Below are 20,838 nucleotides of genomic sequence, written 5' to 3' on the forward strand. Positions count from 1 at the left end.
CTGTTAAATGTTATTTGATCTACCCACAGTCTTTTGCGCGCTGTATTGTTCGAGCATTAAATTCTTTTTGTGAGTTTGAGGACCATAGGGGTTGTGCAGTTTCACTATTATTTGAATTTTTACGAGAATTGTCTCCTGTTTGATTTATCGACCTGGTGAGGCCATTTGCTCTAATGTGGTTGGTTGATGTTCCGTTTTTGCCTTCATGTAAATCTTTAAAGTAGTTGTACGATTTTGGTGTGAAGCAAATGTTTGGTTCATAAATCACTAATGGTAAATAAATGGATGCACAGATGTCCCCTGTCCGAAACATCTAGGAAGTGCTTAGGTGCTTCATAAAAGGTTGTTTTCGCCTCTGTGATTTTGATTGATGAGATAAACATAAATTTTGTTATGCTTCGAGTGGTCAAGATGTTTCAAAATTTAGCCTTGTCTCCATTCAAAACGCTATACAGCTGAGTAAAGCTCACAACAGTAGTACATGATAGATCGGCATTGTAGCGTTTGTTTAAATTTTAATAAAGCGTTCAATTATTCCTCATCGCAACTGTCAGCAAAGCACTTCCTTTGCTTCAGTATTAGTTGAGCAGAAAGGAAGCAAACAGCCGCCGTCGACCTCAAATGAAAAGAGATTGAACCACGAATTCCTTCTTTTGCTTTCTCTCTCTCTCTCTATTTCACAATTCTTCACCACCACTTATTCTTCTTTTTCATTCCAAAAGGTAGAAATAGTATTTTTATGTAGGAGCAACTCCTACTATCTCTGTTAGCTGAAAGAGAAAAGAGTGTTTTGCTTTTACAACCGAATTGTTATTTTGTCAGTTAACTTCTATTGCTACGCTTACGTGTAGTTTTGTTCTATACTTACCTTTTATTTGCAACAAGGTCGCGAGTATTTTGAGGAAAAAAATTTCTAAGTATATTGAATTAGTAAAGTCAGCTGCATTGATTCGTTTCTTGCTATTGTTACTTTTAACATTTTGGGCATGGTGGCGCTCTTTACTGTTTCTCTTACAATCGAAGCTTTGTGAGGTTTCTCTGAATTGCAGCTAATTACGGAAAGGTGTCCTATTCAAAATAAAGATTGCAATAATGTTGACGCTTTTAGTTTTATTATTACACATTGCATTACAGCAGTAGTTGTTTATCCGTCTTTTTGACAATGGTCGCCATGTCCAACTATTTACCCGCTTCCGAAGGCGGAATGCAACGCCCGAATTCTCTCGCTTCTCTTGATCTCAAAGGAACTGATGGTGCCAGAAGTGATACTACCCCAAGCCCCATTCCATGTATTACCACCACAGATTGGACACAGTTCGAAATATTCAAACCAATAATGGACCATGATACTAACACTAACGAAAAATTATTGGCGAAAGGAGATTCACATGAAACAGTGCCAGTTCTTAAACTACCTCCTAATCAGGGATCCATCGAAGGTCAACGAAACACATTTGGATCTCATGAATGTTTGTCGGTTAACAACAGAAATGCTGATTATCGGTATACTACCTCCGAGAAAAATTCTACGTCAAATGAAAGCTTATCAGATGAGGAGTCAAAAGAAAACACACGTGTAAAGATTGCGTCGAGCTGTTCGTTTGATAGGCAACGTTTGGATGGTTCCAGTGCGGTCGATTCATTCTTCGAGGAGAGTGGGGATAGTTTTCTTGCGAACTTTGCCTCGCTTGTTAAGGAAATAGGGGAAGAAAATGGTGAAGGTAAATGATAACTATTATTTTCCAAAATGAAATGCCCTTCAGTGGTTGCGCTTTCTGCTGGGTGTCTAATGATCTAAAGTTCTTCTTGGGCCGATTCTCGAGTCGGTGATTGCTTGAGCAATATAACGGTTGTGAGTTGTAATGTTTATGTAGCTGCCAAGTTGTAAGTTCATCGTAGATATACTGCGGTCATCTTGAATTTCAACGATTCGAAGGGAAGTTATGATCTTCTGTTTTTCTTTAATCTAATAAGTGTCACTGAAACAGACTGTAAACGACAATGACGCACATGAAAACAAAGGTTTGGTGAAGCTGCTGCACAAAAGTCAAAAGATAAGAGAGAAAAAAGCGGTTCTTGTTCATCAATCATTCTGAGAGAGCGAGAAGTGAAAATTTTTGATAAACCAGGGAACTTTTGTATCAGCGGTGTATTTCGCAGTTTTTTATTTGCTCTCGAACCAAGTTTGAAGCCATTATTGTAAACGCGGTGGTCTTCTTCTATGCAAATTTTTTGCTCGACGATTTGACTTTTCGAGTGACTTCTACGCCCTTGACTTTTTCGTTTTTGGTGATAAAAATTTCTCTCATTCACATGTGTCAGTCAGCAGCTGAACTCAAGTGGTGGCAATTCATTGCTAAAAGTCAATTGGAGTATTTTTGTTAGAAAATTATTAGTGGTTTAAATTGATTAGTGTTTTTATTGGTATATAATAATCTCCAATGACGTATTTGAAGCCCCTCTTTGTGATTTTGATTTTAGTTCTGACTGATGGCTGCAATAGGTTAGAGCTCCCAATAGTTGTTCGAGAGCAATTCTTCCGACGTTTTTTTGGTTATTTGGTTGTTGTGGTTTTTAAAGCATTCGACGATTTCTTGTTGAAGTTGACTGTTCTAGTGGTTTTGGCGAGCTTTTGAGTTGATTGATATAATTTAATTTGTTTTTTTTACGAAAATTACCGAAAGCCCATTTTTTCTTCTGAAATTTTGTGTTCAATTCTCAGTGTTGAGCTATTCGATGGAATCTGCTAACAAGAGGAGGCACTATTTGTAGTTTTTCCAGATTTTTGATTTTGGCTCTACTTTAATTGCTATATAATGTTTCTGTCGGCTATTCGGTGTCATTTATCAAGCAAAAGTAATATTCAAGGGTTGTCTCCATGGCTTCTTGCGTTTTTAAGGGATTTCGCGTTTAAAAATCATTACTTTATTTAAAAACATAACACTCATATAAAAAAAAAACAAATCTTTCTCGGTTAAAGTTTTCAATGTATGTAACGTGTTTTTTTAAAAAAAAAACAGTTTCTGGTCGTTTATTCAACGAAAGGAAATTGTATTTCAAGGTCTGCTGCAAATAGTTTATTTGGAGTTGCAACTTGCGATAAGTTTTCAGAATTTTTTTCAGATTTGGTTTTTATTATGTTTTCCTTTTTAAATGAAAATTTTAAGAGTTAAAAGCTTATATCGTTCTTGATTGAACGGTTGTCTGTGGTTTGAGAGAATATCTACTTTGAGTTGGTTCTGGAGTCTTCTGAATATGTTTTTTGTTTGTCGTCTGACATTCTTTTTTCGTTTTACATTTTTTTTGGAATAATATTTCGCACGACTGATTTGACTTCTCGCTCGATTTCCTGCTTGTTGCGTGATCGAAATTCTGGATTGCAAGTGTTTAAGGGCACTAACTGTATACGGAGATCGCGGCTTCAAACCTCTTCATAAATGTTGTCGTAACTTGTTGCCTTGTAAAATTTTTTTTCGGATTTTAGCTAAATTGCACCGCATGTCTCTGCCGATATTTTTCAATTCAGTTCTGTACCTGTATCGATCTGTATTTTACGGCACAAGTCCATTTTGAAGCTGTTCGATCAATCTGCCGCCTATGTTTGTTTCTGTTATTTTTTGTTCTTTTCGAGCGATCATCAGCTTTCAATGACTGCGTTTTGACCATGTCCTTAATTCCAAAATTAAATTCAATTAAGACCAAAAAAATACGCAGCAATTGTGTCAGAAATGCTTTTTTATGTTCAGAGATATGTTTAAGTGAAGTTCAAAATAATTTTTGCTCGTTAAAAATGGTCATTAAAATGCTCAAGCAAAGGTAGCACATTCGCATTTGTTCTGTGTTTTCAAAACCATTTTTCTTTTAGGATTTTTAGTCTGACTTACTCTTGTTGCGGAGTGTAATTCAAACCGTGTTCCATTCGTTGCAACCAGCGATATAATGTTTTTCATTGCCGTGACCTATGCTCGACTTCTTAATTTTGCGTAAACCTAATTGCTATTGTTCAGAATTCCAAGAAGCTGAAAGAAATATGCGGCAGTTTTTCTACTAAGTCAACTTAAAGTGGACCAAAACTGGTTTAATTATTTTAACGCTGGTTTTCTTCGCACTCTTACACTAGTCTCTAATCAGATTTTTGTAGCATAATTTTATACACTTAGTGAATGAGTTTGTTAGCCCCGACTATAGCTGGCTACATATAAGACTCCCTCCTGTCTGAATTTTTAGAGCAGCTCCTCCGATAAAAGTCGGTAAGGTTAGGCATTGTAAGTTATTGTTTGACGTCAAATGTGACGAGATTAAGTGACTGTAGCTGGTTATGTTTGTTCGGCTGGTTATGGATCTTGAGATAATGAAAGATTTTGGGATCAATGTATTGAGTTTTAAAATTCAATTTCAATTTCTTACAAAAATTTCGTTTTTTTTTAAAAAAAGTTTTTGAAACAGTTTTTTTCGGAAAACGTTTCCAAAAATCTTTGAAATGTTTTCCGTTTCTTTTTCTGAGTTAGGAATTAATTGTGGTACCAAGCTGTGGAATATGATTGCTTGGAATACTGAATTTTCAATATATTTTGGTTCTCTATCCAGTGATTTGAACTAACTTTACATAATTGAACTTTCGATTGGACCTCTAAGGTGACTAGAGAAAAGCTAAATTATTGTCGTCCAGATTTCGATAATTTGTAGTGGCAAGTATTGATAGAATACGTTGACAGCGCATTTTTTTATGGCTTTTAAGTTTTTCAGTTTTTGTGATGAGTTTGACATTTCTCATTGAATAGATTCTTTGCTTTTTGCTGTAATCCAATCCTGATTTGTTTTCTCATCCAACAAGTCTGGTTGATTTGTGTGCTGGTTTGAGAATCCTTAAATTCTTTTTTATGCCTCTTCTATAAAAAATAAATCTTGTTCTGAGAACAGGGCTTTTGACGACTTCTAAAGTGGTAGTTGCGTCGCAGTAAAATTGAAATGTTCTTCCTGTAATCATATCGACACTTTTGAAAATTGAAGAAAGATGAAATGTTTAAATTACAGGGTTTGAATAAAGGTGTGAAATTATTTTGCTGAAGTTATAGGGATAATATTGTTAAACTTATCAAGTTTACTATTTTAAGTTCTTTTAAGATTCTTTACTTCCCAAATTGGAGTCCATTTCGTACAGCCAGAATATTACTAATTTTTTGCGACGTTATTAAATTAAATCATTACTGATCATGCTACAGGCTGGGCAGTGGTTAAGAACTGCGACCCTAGATCAGTTTATCTACTGGGTTATCAAAAAAGGAAGAGTGCTCGAAAAGGCTGCTGACCAACTTCTCCTTGACTTGCTCCAAATCTCGAAAACATTTTTAATCAGCTCGAAGAAGTTGATGTTAACCAGCTGCGTGACCAATTGAAGGCATCTGTTCTTTTTGTTCAGTAGGAATCCGGAAAACCTCTTGGTTTAAAATTTGTAGAGTTCTCCGCTTAAGGGGTCTTATTTTTGGGTTGGGACAAGAAGAGGCTGCGTTAATTTCATTGTGAAGTACACAGAAAAGATTCAGCTGCCTTCTCCAAAGCCATACTGGATCCCTTGAGAGAATATGGGAAAAGGAAGGAGACATCAAAGGCCACTACCAAGTATACCGAGAGTGACCAGTAAAACACACTTGATTACATTACTCTATTGTTGTTTACTTTTGATTAACCTTTCATCAAACAGCCTAATACTGCTTATCAGAGACGGCTTCCTTTTCAGAACTAATTGTAAATCTCCAGCAAATCACCTCAATATAATACGCCTTCCTTTTCCAACTGTCGTGTGTGCATGTATTCCGTCTAATCTGCTTCCGCGCAGACAAACTTATCTGTCTAATAAAGCCTTGCCTTTCAATTTCAACGCGTTATTCAATTTGCTTGATTGTCTAGATTCCCTGTGTCAATATTTAGCACATCTTTTCAACACTCCTCTTTGTAACCTCAAGAAACTCGAGTTAGACTCCTCAATTGTACGTTGACAACATTTATCTGGTGAATATATTTGGAACTATGCAGTCCTCTGTAGATGTTGATACAGTTTTTTGCTGACGTTAGAGCTGCATTTTGTCAGTGCCTCCAGCTCAATTCTGATAAATATTGGAAAAAGTTGATTGATCAAATTTAGAAATTTGACGCCTGGGGTTCTTTGCACACAGTAGACAGCGACAAAGCAAATTGGATAACGCAAATTGTAGAAAAATAGCTGATTAGATGGTTGATCCTCGATTTATAATAACTAAAATGGTAGGCGTTCAGAGCTTCAGAAATATATTTTTTATGGTTTCGTTTATGGTTATAAAGATCCTCTGCAACAGTGACTGATTTTTCATTGAATGCAGTTTTCTGAAAGTTTTAACATGGGAGAACATACAGAACAATACTATTTTATGCAGAAAAGGTCGATGGAGAAGTTGTGTTGGCAATTATTGCGTCATTTATTTCTGTTCAGTTCTTGGTCAAATGAGTTGATTTTCTCTTAGCCCTCTTCGTCGCTTTCAGATCTTAATCAATTATTAATCGGACCAAGAGAACAGATTTTCAACTTTTTAAAAACTTAGTTCTCAATTCTTTTTCCAAGAGCAAAAAACAATAGGCAGAATTGTCAATTGTTCGCAACTCCTTGAAGGATTAATGTACTGCAAAACATCTGCAGTTTTCAATGACGTTTGCAAGTATTGAAGTTTTTGGCGACGTTTGGTTTATTAGGTCTATTCTAACGTTAAAAAAATCTTTTTGCTCAATTGATAGCTAGTGCATAACGTAATACAACTACCGTTCATTATTAATTGCAAATTAATAAAATTAATGCAAATTAATTAATTTAGCAATTATTGTAAACGTGTTGGTCTTTTCTTTATGCTAATTTTTCGCTTGACCGTTTTGACTTTTCGAGTGACTTTTACGCCCTTGACTTTTTGCGTTTCGCGTAATCTAAAATTCTCTCGCAATCACAATTTCAAGCAGCTGAACTCAATTGGTGGCTATTGAATACCAAAAGTCAAATGAAAAGTGCGCCGAAATTGGTGCCATTTTTCACTTTAAATCATATTAGTGGTATATGTTAACCTCTAATGTTATTTGAAGCCCACTATTGAACTTCTTAGTCCCATTTAGGCTCCCCCTACCCCCACCACCCCCCCCCCCCCCCGACTGAAGCAGGCTGCAATTGATTAGAGCTCCTACTAGTCGTTCGAGAGCAATTCTTCCGAGTTTTAGTCGGTTATTTTTTCCTGATCATTTTTTGGCCGATGACCGAAAAAATTTTTGTTGAGAGAAATGGGTGGGCGGGGACTTCGAAAACAGAGGGTGAGATCTCAAACAAAAATCAGAGCCATTCATTAGTCCAGTTTTTTGCTACTTTTGTGGCCATTCGTACGTATCAATGGTGCCGCTAAACGAGTGGTGGGAGTAAGTAGTCCAATCGGTTCGCCCTGATTCAAATTTATTGAGCCGGAACAAGTCATTGCATTAATAATTTATGCAAATTTTATTCTCGCAAATGATTTGATTAAATATTTTACGGTCTTTTTTGTGTAATTTTTCCCGTGATCGATTTCTCGTCTGATGGTTTTTTTCTTTTCGTCCTCAAAAACGGGATAAATAGGCAAATTCACTGAAGCTGCTGAGATGACAAAACCTGGTGTAAAGCATAGTTTTTTTCCGGGATGTGGTTTTTAGCGATGTGTACCCCTCTCACTCCATCGATGTGCAGCCCCTCCCCCACTCGCGCAACCCTCTTACTCCATGCCACCTCACATTCCCCGGTAACCTAACCCGATCGACACCCCTTCCTTTATACCTCGCCTCCTAAGAGTAATAAAAGTATTATTTGAAAGTAATTTATAAAATTTGTGCCTGTAACTCATTCTGTTCAATAAAATTTTTGCCGACCAATTTAAATACTGTTAGGAACAACTCCTATCATTATCATCCTCGTGATCATCGTCTGTTGTAAACTTCCAAAGGCTCCGTTTGAGATTTGTCCGAGTTATTCGATTATGTCGACTTTTAGTTTCTGTTAATTAATTGCTCTCAATCAAAGTTTGAATGCATTTTTCGTCTGAGGCCTTAACTTTTCGTCCTCGAAAACTAAATTAAAAGGTGACGCTCAGAGGGCTTTAAGTTCTCTTAGAGACTTTCAGCTCACTAGTCTCCAATTATTCGATTAACAGAGACAATTTCATGGTGTTCTTAATCATGAAAGTTGACTCCCCTCAGTTACGCCCGAACTTGTGCGCGATCTGCTCTTCATCTTGTAATATTTTATGATGTGAAAGCATGTCTCGACATTAAATTGGTTTAACCGCGGTACGTCAGACCGTAATGTTGACGTTGTGTTTCAGGAGTGGACACTCGTATCAAGTTCAGCATCCTACCTCAATCCGGAAGAAGGGCATTCAGACAGGTTAGTGAATACATAGCTAGCTAGAATACCCAAAAGTGTTACTATGACATCAAGGTGCTCGATCAATTTAGCAAATCCCTTGATTTCTCTCGATAAGAAGAGACAAGTACGCTCTGTGATGTGCGTGCCTGCAAACATACACTTGGTAGCCGTAAATTCTTGCACTTAAGTCTTCTGCTTTTGGAAACTTCTTCTAGGTTAATAATTTTGTCAAATCCCTGGCTAAAAGCTCAATCGATAGAATTGAGCTGAAACACTTGATAAGTATAAACGGTGGTGATAAAACGAAACGGCATGTTTGACCTCAAAATTCATTAAGCTGTGGTGCAACAACTAACATATTGCGAAATACTTAAATCAGAAGTATAATTAACTGATTAGAAGTAGATAGAATGTGCTCAATTAAAATACATTGTGTCAGCCTACTCATGTTAGGCAGTTGTTTAATTGCTCTTGAACGCAGTTCATAGCAATTATTGTAAACGTGTGTCTTTTTAATGCAAATTTTTCGCTTGACAATTGCGCTTTTCTTCTAGAACATTCTTTGACTTCTCAAGTGACTTTTTCACTCGTTTGTTCATCATTTTTGAGTGATCTCTAGTGCTCCGAAGTAAAGCTTGTTGCTAATATAAAATCGGTTGCAGCATAGGAAAATTAAGTGACTCGTAGCGCAATGGTTAGTGCGGGTTGACATGGATCGGGAGGTCAGAGGTCAATGGATGGGTCGTTTTTTGCACCCATAAAGAAAAATTGATATAGGCTACAGCCCCTGTGAATTAAATTGCCTCGCCGGTCGTTCAAGAGCAATTCTTCCGACATTGTCGGTTTATGTTTTTTTTTTCTGAAACCAGCAATTGAACGGTTATCGATGGCAAAATCTGTGTCCACTCACTCTATGCTCACTAAGCTAACTCTTCACTAACCTGTCTAAAAGTATTCACCAATGAGATTTTAAGCGCAATATTACTCAGATGAAGATTCAATTGATTAATAGCCGCCGTCAGCCTCTCGAACGGCTATTACTTAAGCGCCCTCTCTTTTTTATTACAATTAAACGAATTTGAATTGTATTGGGGCGCTGTCTTTTTTTCAAGATCTGTTCACACATTTTCGTGATTTTGGAGTAGTGATTTTGGTCACGCCGAAACAGGAAATGGAGCGATAAAGCAAGTGGTTTTCCGGCGTAAATTTTTTTGCTCTAATTTTAAAGTAGAGTGAGAAAACGGTGTTTGAACAAAAATTCGGTTTCTCGGTAGTGGTTTTTTGTACACATGCGGCAATTTCACTCTGATTTTTACTGTTTTTTTTTCGATTTTTTGGATCGGATTTTTTCTAAATGGTTTTTTCCAATGCATTCACAGCTCATTCTAGGCCTACTTTTTTGTTTAAATTTAATTTTCATTTCTCGCTAGTGTTTTTTTTGTTTACATGCGGCATTTTGACATTGATTTTTTTGAAAAATGGTTTTCTTAATTCACTCAGTCCATTCTAGGTCTTATTTTTCTGTTTAGTCAATGAAAATTTTTTGAATTGTACGTCAGGACTTGTCCTGCTATGTTTTTCGCTTTACCTTTTGATCACGTTTTTCGTTTTACATAAGTCACGATTTACACGTTTGGCTTCTGACTTACCTCACTCACTGTCTTACCTCACTCACTGTTTCAACTGAATGGATTCTAAATTCTTTCACGTGTTGAATTACACAATGTGAATACGGTCAATATCAAAATAGCAAAAGCAAAAGAAACTGGATAAACCGATAAAACCTGGCCATTAAGTCATATTGCATTAGTTTGTCAAAGTTCATTAGAGCTATTGCTAGCTGATATTAATGCCCTTATTAAGCTTAATGCCCTTCAGTTTAGAAGCTGAAGTAAAAATAGGTTTAGAATCTGACTGAAACTGCACACTGAATGAGAACAATTTTTGAAACTTAGAAAAATTGTTTGTCAATTTCTTTATCTTCTTTTTTTCTTTTTCTGTTCCAATCCCGATGTACGTATAGAGCGTCAACGGCGGCTATTTTCCGGAAATCTGCCGGCTATGTTTATAAATATGCGACATATCATCTTACAGTTCTAACTCTATGAATGCAGAGGATTATATTGAATTCGTCTTCATATTTTAGTGGCACGACGCTCTGCGAGCCATGTGTAGACTGCCCTCTGGAATTCCTCGACAGCTGCGCAAAAAGGTAAGTTAAGTCTTCATCCACCTCTTTCAATTTGGGTTCATAGAGTTTCCTAATTTGGGCTAACTGAGGTGTCTGAGCTTTCGATGTTTAGGTGTGGCTGTGTTTGGCGGACAACTACTTGCGTCACTTGAAGATTGATTGGGAGAAGACAGTGAGATACACCTTCAATGACAGATCCAACCCAGACGACGAGAAGCTGGGCATCCAAATTGTTAAGGTCAGTTTCGATTCTACGCTCTGCCACCTTTCGCATATTTGAAATCCAATGAATTTGTTTATATTGAACATAATTAAGGCCTAGGTAGAGATGGATCTCCATTAAAGAAAACTGATAGTTATTAACGGCTGCTGAATGATGTCATGATTCTTTAAAGAATCTTAACTTCATAAGACATTTTTGTACGTTAAGAATATTTTTTGAAAGTAACGAGTTCCTGGTCTGATCTTTTGATGTGATCGATAACACTTATGAACAGATTGGGCAGCTTTCCATCTTAAAATTGCAGGTGTTAGAGAGCAGTATCATTTTAGGACCTCCACCGAACTGGTTACAGCGGATTCAGCAGTGGCGAAGGTGCTGAAGCTGGTCGAGCTTTATTAAAACGAGTCCTGTTAGCGTACGCGAGGTGGAACAAACAAGTGGGCTACTGTCAAGGATTCAACGTGTTAGCTGCCACGCTTCTTCAAGTATGCGAAGGAAACGAGGGCGATGCTTTAAAACTGATGATATACCTCATTGATCGAGTGCTGCCTCAGAATTATTTTTCTCATAATTTACGAGCTCTCTCAGTGGACATGGCAGTATTTAGAGATCTACTTCGCGAGCAGCAACCACTGTTGTCGGCACATTTTGACAAGCTTCAATCCCTGGCGAATAGTGTTGCACCATTTTCGTCCAGTCAAAGTTCAGGTATGCAAAAAGAGTCTACATAAAATGTAACCACTTTTTTCAACTGCAGTTTTTCTCAGCCTTGAGTAACCAACAATTGTTGCCGATATATCTGTCAATTGACAGTCCTTTGAAAAAATTCAGGTTTTCTAAACGATGGCTTATTAACGAAAGTTTTGGTGACATTTCATTCAAATTAATAATAGCCGCCCTCCGGCTATTATTTTGTTACAATCCAAACACTTGGATTCTATTGGTGCGCTGTCGTTTTTACAACCCAAAGTATTTGCATTGTATTGGTGCGCTTTTTTAAAGTCTGTTCAAACTTTTTTCGGCTTTTTCACGTCAGTAAGAAGTCAAATTAAAGTAGTGAAGGGAGCGAAAAAGAGAAGGAGTTTGAGGCGTGACTTTTGGTAATTGGCCAAATTCTCGGTTTTTCAAAGCGAATTTCACGTGCGGCAATTTGACTTCTGTTTTCAGGGTTTCTTTTCTTGAGTGCTATTAATTTGATACATATGTATTCTAATAGCGCCTTTTCCCAGTCGCTTGAATTCATTGACTGTCATCTAATGCTTTCTATGACTTCGGCATTATTTGTTGTCATATCTTATGACGCATAAATGAATCTAATGAGTTCATACTGTTTGCTGTATAAAATTTTTAATGAGTTTTAGAGTTTCAGGAGTAATATTTTGAACTTTTTTGTCATCATTTAATCTCACTAGAGAAAGATCTCATAGGTTGCTGATAAAAATCATTTAAATCGGTTTAACTTTGTCAGTTCAATCTAATGTTTTTTATAGCTGCGAAGCTGTAAGCTGAGCGTAGCTATATTGCGGTGCTCTTAATTTTTTTTGTTTCGTCGTCTGACGCTCTTTTTTCGTTTTACAGTTGTTCACACAGCAAAGCTGAAAAGGTCAAATTTTCTGAATGACTTCTTCCTCTCACTAACGGCATTTGCGCGCGTGACGTCATTTCTCACTCGCTTTAGCGAAAGTTTTTAGGTTATTTGCGTGATTAGATTTTGATCATACGTGACTTACCTCACTCAATAAAATGACTTTTGCACTTTAAAACTTAAGTTTAATTTGAATTGTTTAAGGTAAAAGGAACTCCTATGTGCAGTAAAGGTCTCTAATAAGAGGCTTCTGTGGAATGAATTTTAACAAGCTTTACTAATTTATCGCTGAATGTTTTTTAGCCTAATTTTTTGAGCGGCGTCGATTTTTTTTCAATTTAGATCTATCTGTTTCTATCTCTATTATATGGCACGCAGGTCTATTCTTTCGCAGCTATTCCGGCAATCTGCCGGCTATGTTTTATGACTTTGAATTGTTTTCAAGAAATATTATCGAAATTCTGATTTTTTCGATTTTCAATGTATTTATTGCTGTTTTATCAATTAATCTCACCAGTGAGAAATTTCATCTGTTGCTAATCAACAATAGGTGAATCTAATTTGCCTCTTAAGTTCATAGCAATCGTTTTTAAGATTATGACAGTTTCTTTACAAAAAATGATTGGGTTTTTTCATGTTTTTGTTGGCGTATATTTGGTCAATTTGTTCGCTCCAACTTTTAGCTTACTGAGATTTCATTGACTGAGACACCGTTTGTTTTTGAAATATATCAGTAAATTTTTTGCCTTCATTTGTAATCCTATTGTCCGTTTTTATAAATCTGCTAAAGGGTATTCTATGACCTCTAAGTTTTATGCTATACTATTGTTAATGATTTAGGCATGTGATGAGGTTTACGTAGTTTGACGCCTATGGCTTTCAATGATTTTCTGGTTTTTGCCAATTTCAGTTTTTGCATATTTTTGCTTTGCCTGTTATTGATTTCCGCAAGGCTGTTGTGTGTTTTTATTCTAAGGATGCGTAGTCACTATTTTTAGTAAAGTGTTGTCATTTTTAGTGATTCTGGAGAAGCTAAGTCTTGGAAAAAAGTTTTTTATTTAGTTTCTTCTTTCCTGTGCTGTGCATATAGGGTCATGTGCTTTTTGGCTGCTTTAATTTGATGTTGCTTTTTTCGATTTTTAAGGTCACTGATGAGAAATCATATGAGTGACGAATTTGGGTCACACTGGAGTAGTAAAAGGAGCGAAATGGCTATTAGTGAGAGGGTGATGTTTGAACAAATTAGATTGAATAAGTTTTTTTAAAATTTTTTTCAACGTGCTTGAATTTGACTGCTGTTTTCAGTACTTTTCTCTTGAGTGCTATCAGAGCAGTACAAATGCGTTCTAATTGCGTCTATTTGCAATTGCTCGAATCTCTGAACCGGTAGCTAATGCTTTTATGACTTTGAAACCTTTTGTTGTCATAACATGTTAGTGAATTTTATTTTCTTTGCTTGTAGTTTATTTCTGTTGTGTTATCACCTTATCTCATTAACGGAGGCTCTCAATGGTTCTTGTTGAAGCATAGTTGATTCAAAAATAATCGTTTAAGTTCCTAGCTTAGTGTTTCTTTGTTTTTAATGCCTATTGTCTTAAATTATTATTAAATTTTAAATTTGCTTTTGTGTCTTCATTTTGATGTCTTATCAATTAGTCTTGTTTAGAGCAGCTCTCATTGGTTGCTCATGAGCCATGAATAAACCTAAATAACGGTTCAAGTCTAGCTAGTGGCTTTCATTACGTTTACACTATTTGCCTTCAAAAAATATTTGCAAATGTTTGATTTTTGCCGGTATTTGTTGTGCGTTTTGTTGTCCTATCATTTAATTCCGTTAACTACACGGGTTAATGGTTGCTGCTGCGGAATAAATAAGTTTAATTAGTCGCTTGAAATAATAGCAGTGTTTTTCATGACTTTGACACTATTTAAAAAAAGATATTGGTGGATTTCTGATTTTTTGCGCGTTTTGTTGCTCATCTTATGGTCTGGTCGCTAAATGTAATTAATAACAGTTCCTTTCGGACGTCAATTGTGGCATAATTTCAATTTCATGTTTTATCTGATTTTTAGCTATTGTTCTTAGCTTTTTTGATGGTTTAGATACCAATTGTTTTTGAAATCTTTTTATAGCTGCGAAGCTGAGCGGAGCTATATTACGGTGCTCTTGTTTTTTTGTTTGTTTTGTCGTCTGATAATTTTTTTGTTTTAAATTTTGTTCTAGAACATTCTGTCGCTTCATGTTTTCAGTCACTCTTTCACGCTTGATTTCTTGCTTTTCGCGTCACCTAAATTGCTCGCATTCAGAAATTGTGTCTGTTGCTAAAACAAAGTTGGCTGTAATACTCTAGTGTAGAAGTGTCTTGTAGCATAGTGGTTAATGCAGTGGATTCTTACGCCGGGGGTTGGTGGTTCGAATCTCTGCCTGGCGATAATTTTTGTCCAAACCTGTTTCCATCTGTATTTTACGGCACGCAAGTCTAATCTTTCGCAGCTATTCCGGCAATCTGCCGGCTATGTTAATGAAATTCTGTATATTGCCTTTGTGCTTTTAGTTTTTATGTCCTTCGAGTTTTTCCTCCTTTTTTCTACCTCATCGAATTTTTTACTGCAGAAGTTATTGCTATGCTTTAAGGTTTTATTATACAGTTATGTGTATTTTGTTGCTTTTAGGCCACTATTTTTTTAACTTTGATGCGTTGATTTTGAGGAGGTTGTTGTATGGTATAGGCATTCTTGGGATGCGTAGGGTTAATTGGTTGTTCTTGTCGATGAATTTTATGACACTTGTTTTTGGAAAAATAAAATATTTTTTTAGTTATTGTTTACTTTTGCGGATTTAGAGATGCTTTGTTGACTGACAAAGTTTGATGTTGCTGGAAACATAATTAAATTCTTCGGATTGTATTCAGGACTTGATCTGCTATATTCTTTTAATTCGTTGAATAAAAAATTATTTCGCCGTACCTCATTTTGCCGCTTTTTCGACATTTTGCTTGAAATTTTTAATTGCTCTCTAACAAAGTTTGTGTCAATTATATTAGTCCTGTGGTCTTTTTATGCGATTTTTCGCTTGACCGGTTTTTCTTCGGACCCATTTGACTTTTCGTCCACAAAAATGGGATAAACAGGCAACACTCGAAGGGCAGTAGGTGCAGCCTGTTTATCCCGTCAAGTGACGAGCAGCTCGCTTTGGGCCTTACTAGTCTCTATGTATGCGATTCATCAAAACTGTTTTGAGGAGAAAATTTTAAGGTGCGCATGGGTGGTTCGTAGTCTTTAAAAGTTTAATGCGCCTCAGTCACTTTTTTCCCCCACTCAACTCACCGCCACCTAATGCTCTTATCCTTAAGCCGCAGCTGGCTACTACCGAAGCCAGCTTGTCGTTGGAGAGCATTTCGCCCGACGTTAGTCGGTTATGTTTGACTTAGGGCTAGTTTCATTCCTCGCTCATTCTGTTCAAAGAGCTGTTCAAAAATTGAAGTGGGATGAAACCAGAAAGCCCAATTTTTGATGCCCGCTATTTGAACTTGTTTCTTCTCAGTCGTAGTTACCATCTCGAACGCTGTTTGGAATTGCCCCTGTATCCTCTCATTAAGAAACAGAGTGTTTATCTACGAAATCCCTTAAAAACGCCCAATAACAATTTTTTTTAAAATCTTTTCAATTTTTTTTTAGATCCCAACTTGGGTTATGGTCGGGTATGCTTATAGCTGTGAAGCCGGAAGCTGAGTTCAGCTATATTGCAGTGCTCTTGGTTTTTCTTTTGTCGTCTGACGCTCTTTTCGTTTTACTGTTGTTCTAGAACGAAGTGACATTTTCAGCGACTTTTTCACGCTTGATTTGCCCTTGTCCAGAATTTGTATGTAAATCAAAATGGATTGTAAGGTGAACGATAACAAGGGCCTGATAGCCGAGTGATTAATGCTACTGCCGTTTGTTACGTGGCAGATTGGAGGCAAAAATGTTCTCAATGATACCCCCTTTGAATTAAATTTGTAAATTTCTTAGGCGGCGCGGAAAACTTATTTTCAACTCATTTCTTTATCTGTAATGTACGACACGCAAGTTTGCTTCGCAGCTTTTCCGGTAATCTGCTTGCCTAACGCTAACACTAGCGATTATATTGTTCCTGCAGTCGATATGCAATTTTTCGCTCAATCATTGTATCATTGTTTCTTCTGGCGGTTTTAATTTTTGACCTTGACCGCCTCTCTTTAAGCTCTGCTAGTCTGTGCAATTCATAAAGCTGTTGAGGTCATAAAATCATAGTGTAAAGGTAAGTTCCAGACCACAACTACTCCCTTTTCCACCACTGCCCTAGTCTAATGCTAACCTCCTAAGCCCAAGCCGGCTGCTGCCAAAGCTAACCATTCGTTTGATACCAGTTAGCCCGACGTTTGTCGGTTATGTTTTGCCCGACGTCTGTGGGTTATGTGTAGCCCAATATTTTCAATTGTTTAGTATTTTTTAACATTCTTAATATGTTAAGGAATAGGATAATAGTTCAGTTATTCAATTTCACATTGTTTATTACCTTTACTTTTAAACGCTCTCCATCGAAGTTTAAAGCAATTATTGTAAACTTGTGTGATTTTTTATGCAAAATTTTTGCTTGACCGTTTTTGCGTTTTTGTTCTAGAACATTCGTTGACGTCTCAAGTGAGTACTACGAACGCTAACCGGTTGCCTCTCGTTTGACAGCTCGGCTCGCCTGACGTTAATCAGTCACGTTTGATTAATTGTTCACGAAGTTTTTAATTGCTCTCAAACGAAGTTTGTAGCAATTATATTAGTCCTGTTGGTCTTTTTTTATGCGATTTTTCGCTTGACCGATTTTTCGTCTGACGCTTTTGACTTTTCGTCCTCAAAAACGGGATAAACAGGTAGCGCCCAGCGGGCATTAAGTGCTCTTAGAGCCTTTCAGCTCTGTTTCACAGCTCAAACTTTTTGGAGACTCTCAAACGACCGCTCACCGGTCGTTTGAGAGCAATTCGCCCGACGTTAGTCGGTTATGTTTAACAATTGTAGTCTGGTTAATAGCCGCCGTCAGCCTCTCAAACGGCTATTATTGGCCTTTTTATGCCATTTCTTTGTCGAGGAACGTGCTTTTCTGGTAAAAACCTATTGCATTGACTTTTTCAAATTTTATCAAGTTTTTGGGTTTTGTCTGTTTTATTGTTCAATTTGTTGTCTCGTCTCATTAATGATAGGTCTCATCTGTTGCTTTGATTCTTTTGAAAAATTTTTGTGAATATTTGAGTTTTGCCAGTGTTTGTTGAACTTACTGCTATATTATCACTCGGCCTATTTATAACAGAATTCATTGGTTGCTTATGCGGAATAGGTGAATCTAATTAGTCGTTTGAGTTTAAAACAGTCCTTGTTATGATTTTGAGGCTTTCTTTTCAAAAATAAAGTTGATTTTTCATTCTTCTATGATACTGTTTTTCTTGTGGTGATATTGCTTATTTTCATAAATAACAACTCTTATTGGCCTTCTAGTGCTTTTTGTCAATTTAATGGCTGCATCTTTTTGCGAGCGTTTTCATTGACTGAGATACATTCTGGGTGCAAAATGTTTATGAATTCATGAATCTTACCTTCATTTGAAGTTTTTTTCTCATTTGAAGTGTCCCTTTTTCAGCTATTACAACTGCTAAGAGGCATTTTTTACTTTAATATGTTTGTGATTTTCCGTGGTTGAGATTTTGTCTTGAATTTATCAGGCTCTTAATTTAACGCCACTGGCTTTCAAAGATGTTCTGGTTTTTGCAAGTTCTTTTGTTTTTGTCTCTTTTGCTTTGTCTGCCAGTAGTTCCCAGAAGGCCCTTATATTGTGTACTCATTTTAAGGATGTGTGGAGTCAAAAGAGTAAAATCAAAGGAAACTTGACAAACCGATAAAACCCGGCCATTAAGTCTATGCATTAGGTTACCGAAGTTCATTAGAACGGTCGTTAGCTGGCATTAATTTTTATTGAACTTTAGTCTAGAAGCCTAATATTGTTCAATTTAGAAGCCGGATTAAATATAGTTTGAGAATCTAACTGACAATTCGCACCAAATTAGAACACTTTTTGACTCTTAGAAATTCTGTCGTTTTCCATCTTTTTTTTCTTCTGTTTTAATCCCGATTTGCGTCAATCGTGTCAAAGCCGGTGATTATCTGACAGTTTTTGGGTTATCTTTTAACTGGAGTGCGTTTCGTGAAAACTTAATGTATTTTAAATCGTTTTGGGGTTATCGACCATTTTTCCAGATCAACTTTCTGCCAATATTTCCGATTTTCATTTACTCTCAAATAAAGTTCATGACAAACTTTTACTAGTCCCAATGGTCGGTCTGGTTACGCTTTGTTTCTTTTTATGCATCTTAAATAGCGCCTTGCCGATAATGAAAATTTTTCATCTGACGGTTATTTTCTGAGAGGGTTTTACGTTTATTAACCGTCAGATGAAAATTTTTCATCTGACGGTTAATTTTCTGAGAGAGTTTTACGTTTATTAACCGTCAGATGAAATTTTTTCATCTGACGGTAATTTTCTGAGAGTTTTACATTTATACTGTCCTGGAATTTACGAAATAAAGCCTTTATCTTTTTCACTTGCTCATTTTACCTTTTGGAGTATTGTTTTAAGGTACAACCATGTTTGAAAAGTTTTCCAATTTTCTTATGTTATTTTGTACCTACTAGATTTGCAACGAAAAATTGTATTAACAACTTCAGAAAACTTGAGGCTTAGAGGTAAATTTTTTGGTAGTTTTACTTCTACTGCTACGTTTATACGCTTTGTATTTAGGTGATAGCCGCCTTCATATCACCGGGCTATTACTGCACTCGTAATTGTTTTTATAAGTCAAAGAATTTGAACTCTGTTGGGGTGCTGTCTTTTTTTTATCTGTTTACATTTTGTGCAGTTTTTGAAGTCAATTGTTGTGATAATTTTGATCCCACCAAAACACGAAGTTGAGCGAAGACGCGAGTGGTTTTGAGCTGTGAGTTTTTTATTCCACTTCTAAAGTGGAGTGAGAAATCTAATTTTTAATCACATGCGGCAATTTGACTTTTTTTGTTTTCAAGTTTGTCATAGGATCTTTTTCAAAGAGTTTGCAAAGTTGTTTCCAAATGAATCTAGGGTTTAGCTTTTTGGTTTTATCTGCCTTGTCCTCCTATGTTTTTTTTTGCTTTACCTCGTTTACTAAATTGAATTGAGTCTTAAAACTTCCTAAAGTCTTGTTCTTAGCTATAAGTCTAATGCTTGTTGGTATTGATACTAGCCCTTGTATCCTCACATTAATGACCACGTGTTAACTGCGAATGAAAAATATCACACTTCAGAAAACTGTTTTGTACAAAATCATTTTTCGTTTTTTTTTTCAATTCCAATGTGAGTTATGCAAATCAACGGTGGCTATTTTCGTGCCATTTGCCGGGTATTTTCTAATATTCTGAATTGTGATGTGGCACGTCTTCCCTGACCCAAATCTGCGGCTCAACTTCTGCCTAATTAAGAGAATGTCCTAAATCTGATTTTGGGTTTGAGCAATCTTTTATGGTTTGATTAATAGCCGCAAAGCGATAACTGAGGCTACTATTGGTTTTCTCTTGGTTTTTGATTTTGCCGTCAATATTGTTAGGACCATTTGACTTCATAATCGCTTGTCATTTGTTTTATTATTTCATGCCTTTTCACTAAAATTGCGTGCGTGACGTCATTTTTCACTTCGTGAAGCGAGTTTTTTTGTTCGTTCGCGTGATTAATTATTCGATCACGCATGACTTACCTGACTCTCAAAAGTGACTTCCTCACTCTGAATTTGACTTTTTACTTTAAATCAAAGCGGTTAGGTCAAGTGAGTGTGTGTGTCACTCTAATTCAAGGTTATATAATGGCAGCTAATAGAAGCAGCAATAAGTTATACAGAATTTTAATCAAAATATAACATCTCAGCATTTAATAATAAGAATTTTATTCTCGAGCTGTAAATCAAGTGGTTTTCAGGCGTTGATAGAGAAAGACTTTAAGATAGCTGTTGTTCACGTACGTAAATTTGTCTGTCCAGTTTTCACTGTTTTTTCGTTTTCTCATTTTTCAAAACGGTTTCTGAAAACCATTTCGATCTTTTTTGGTTTTGTCAATAAAATGTTTTCATTGTAATTCAAGACCTTTAAAAACGAAAGGTCTTGACGTCACTCTTTCCGGGCATTTGCTCTTTCAATTTTCCGAAATCAAAGTTATTTTCAGGCTAATTGTCTATTGAGTCATGAGTGTGACGACATTTTTCCCTTCTTTTTGATGTGAGTGCGTTATAAATCTTTCGTCATGGCTTTCTTCTCGTCAGATTTGTTTAATATACTGTAGGTTTTTAATTTCTCTCGATTGAAGTTTGTGGCAATTATTAATTGTTCTGAAACTAATGTTTTCAGTAATA

General features: G+C 36.3%; 1 protein-coding gene across 6 annotated transcripts in view; it reads left to right on the forward strand.

The window, feature by feature from the left end:
- LOC142339311 (uncharacterized) overlaps positions 1–20,838 on the forward strand; it is a 115,546-nt gene that overhangs the window by 33,888 nt on the left and 60,820 nt on the right. For 3 of the 6 annotated variants that reach the window (XM_075389253.1, XM_075389256.1, XM_075389255.1), the window contains exons 6-9: positions 8,361–8,422; positions 10,551–10,616; positions 10,708–10,833; positions 11,148–11,526. In XM_075389253.1, coding sequence (XP_075245368.1) covers positions 8,361–8,422; positions 10,551–10,616; positions 10,708–10,833; positions 11,148–11,526 — 633 coding nt within the window. Of the gene's footprint in view, positions 1–427; positions 1,722–8,360; positions 8,423–10,550; positions 10,617–10,707; positions 10,834–11,147; positions 11,527–20,838 lie in introns of all 6 variants that reach the window. The other 3 variants (XM_075389257.1, XM_075389258.1, XM_075389259.1) reach the window with 3 other exon arrangements.

This window comes from Convolutriloba macropyga, chromosome 5 (assembly GCF_964194025.1).
Source record: "Convolutriloba macropyga chromosome 5, txConMacr16.3, whole genome shotgun sequence".
Classification (NCBI taxonomy): domain Eukaryota; kingdom Metazoa; phylum Xenacoelomorpha; order Acoela; family Convolutidae; genus Convolutriloba; species Convolutriloba macropyga.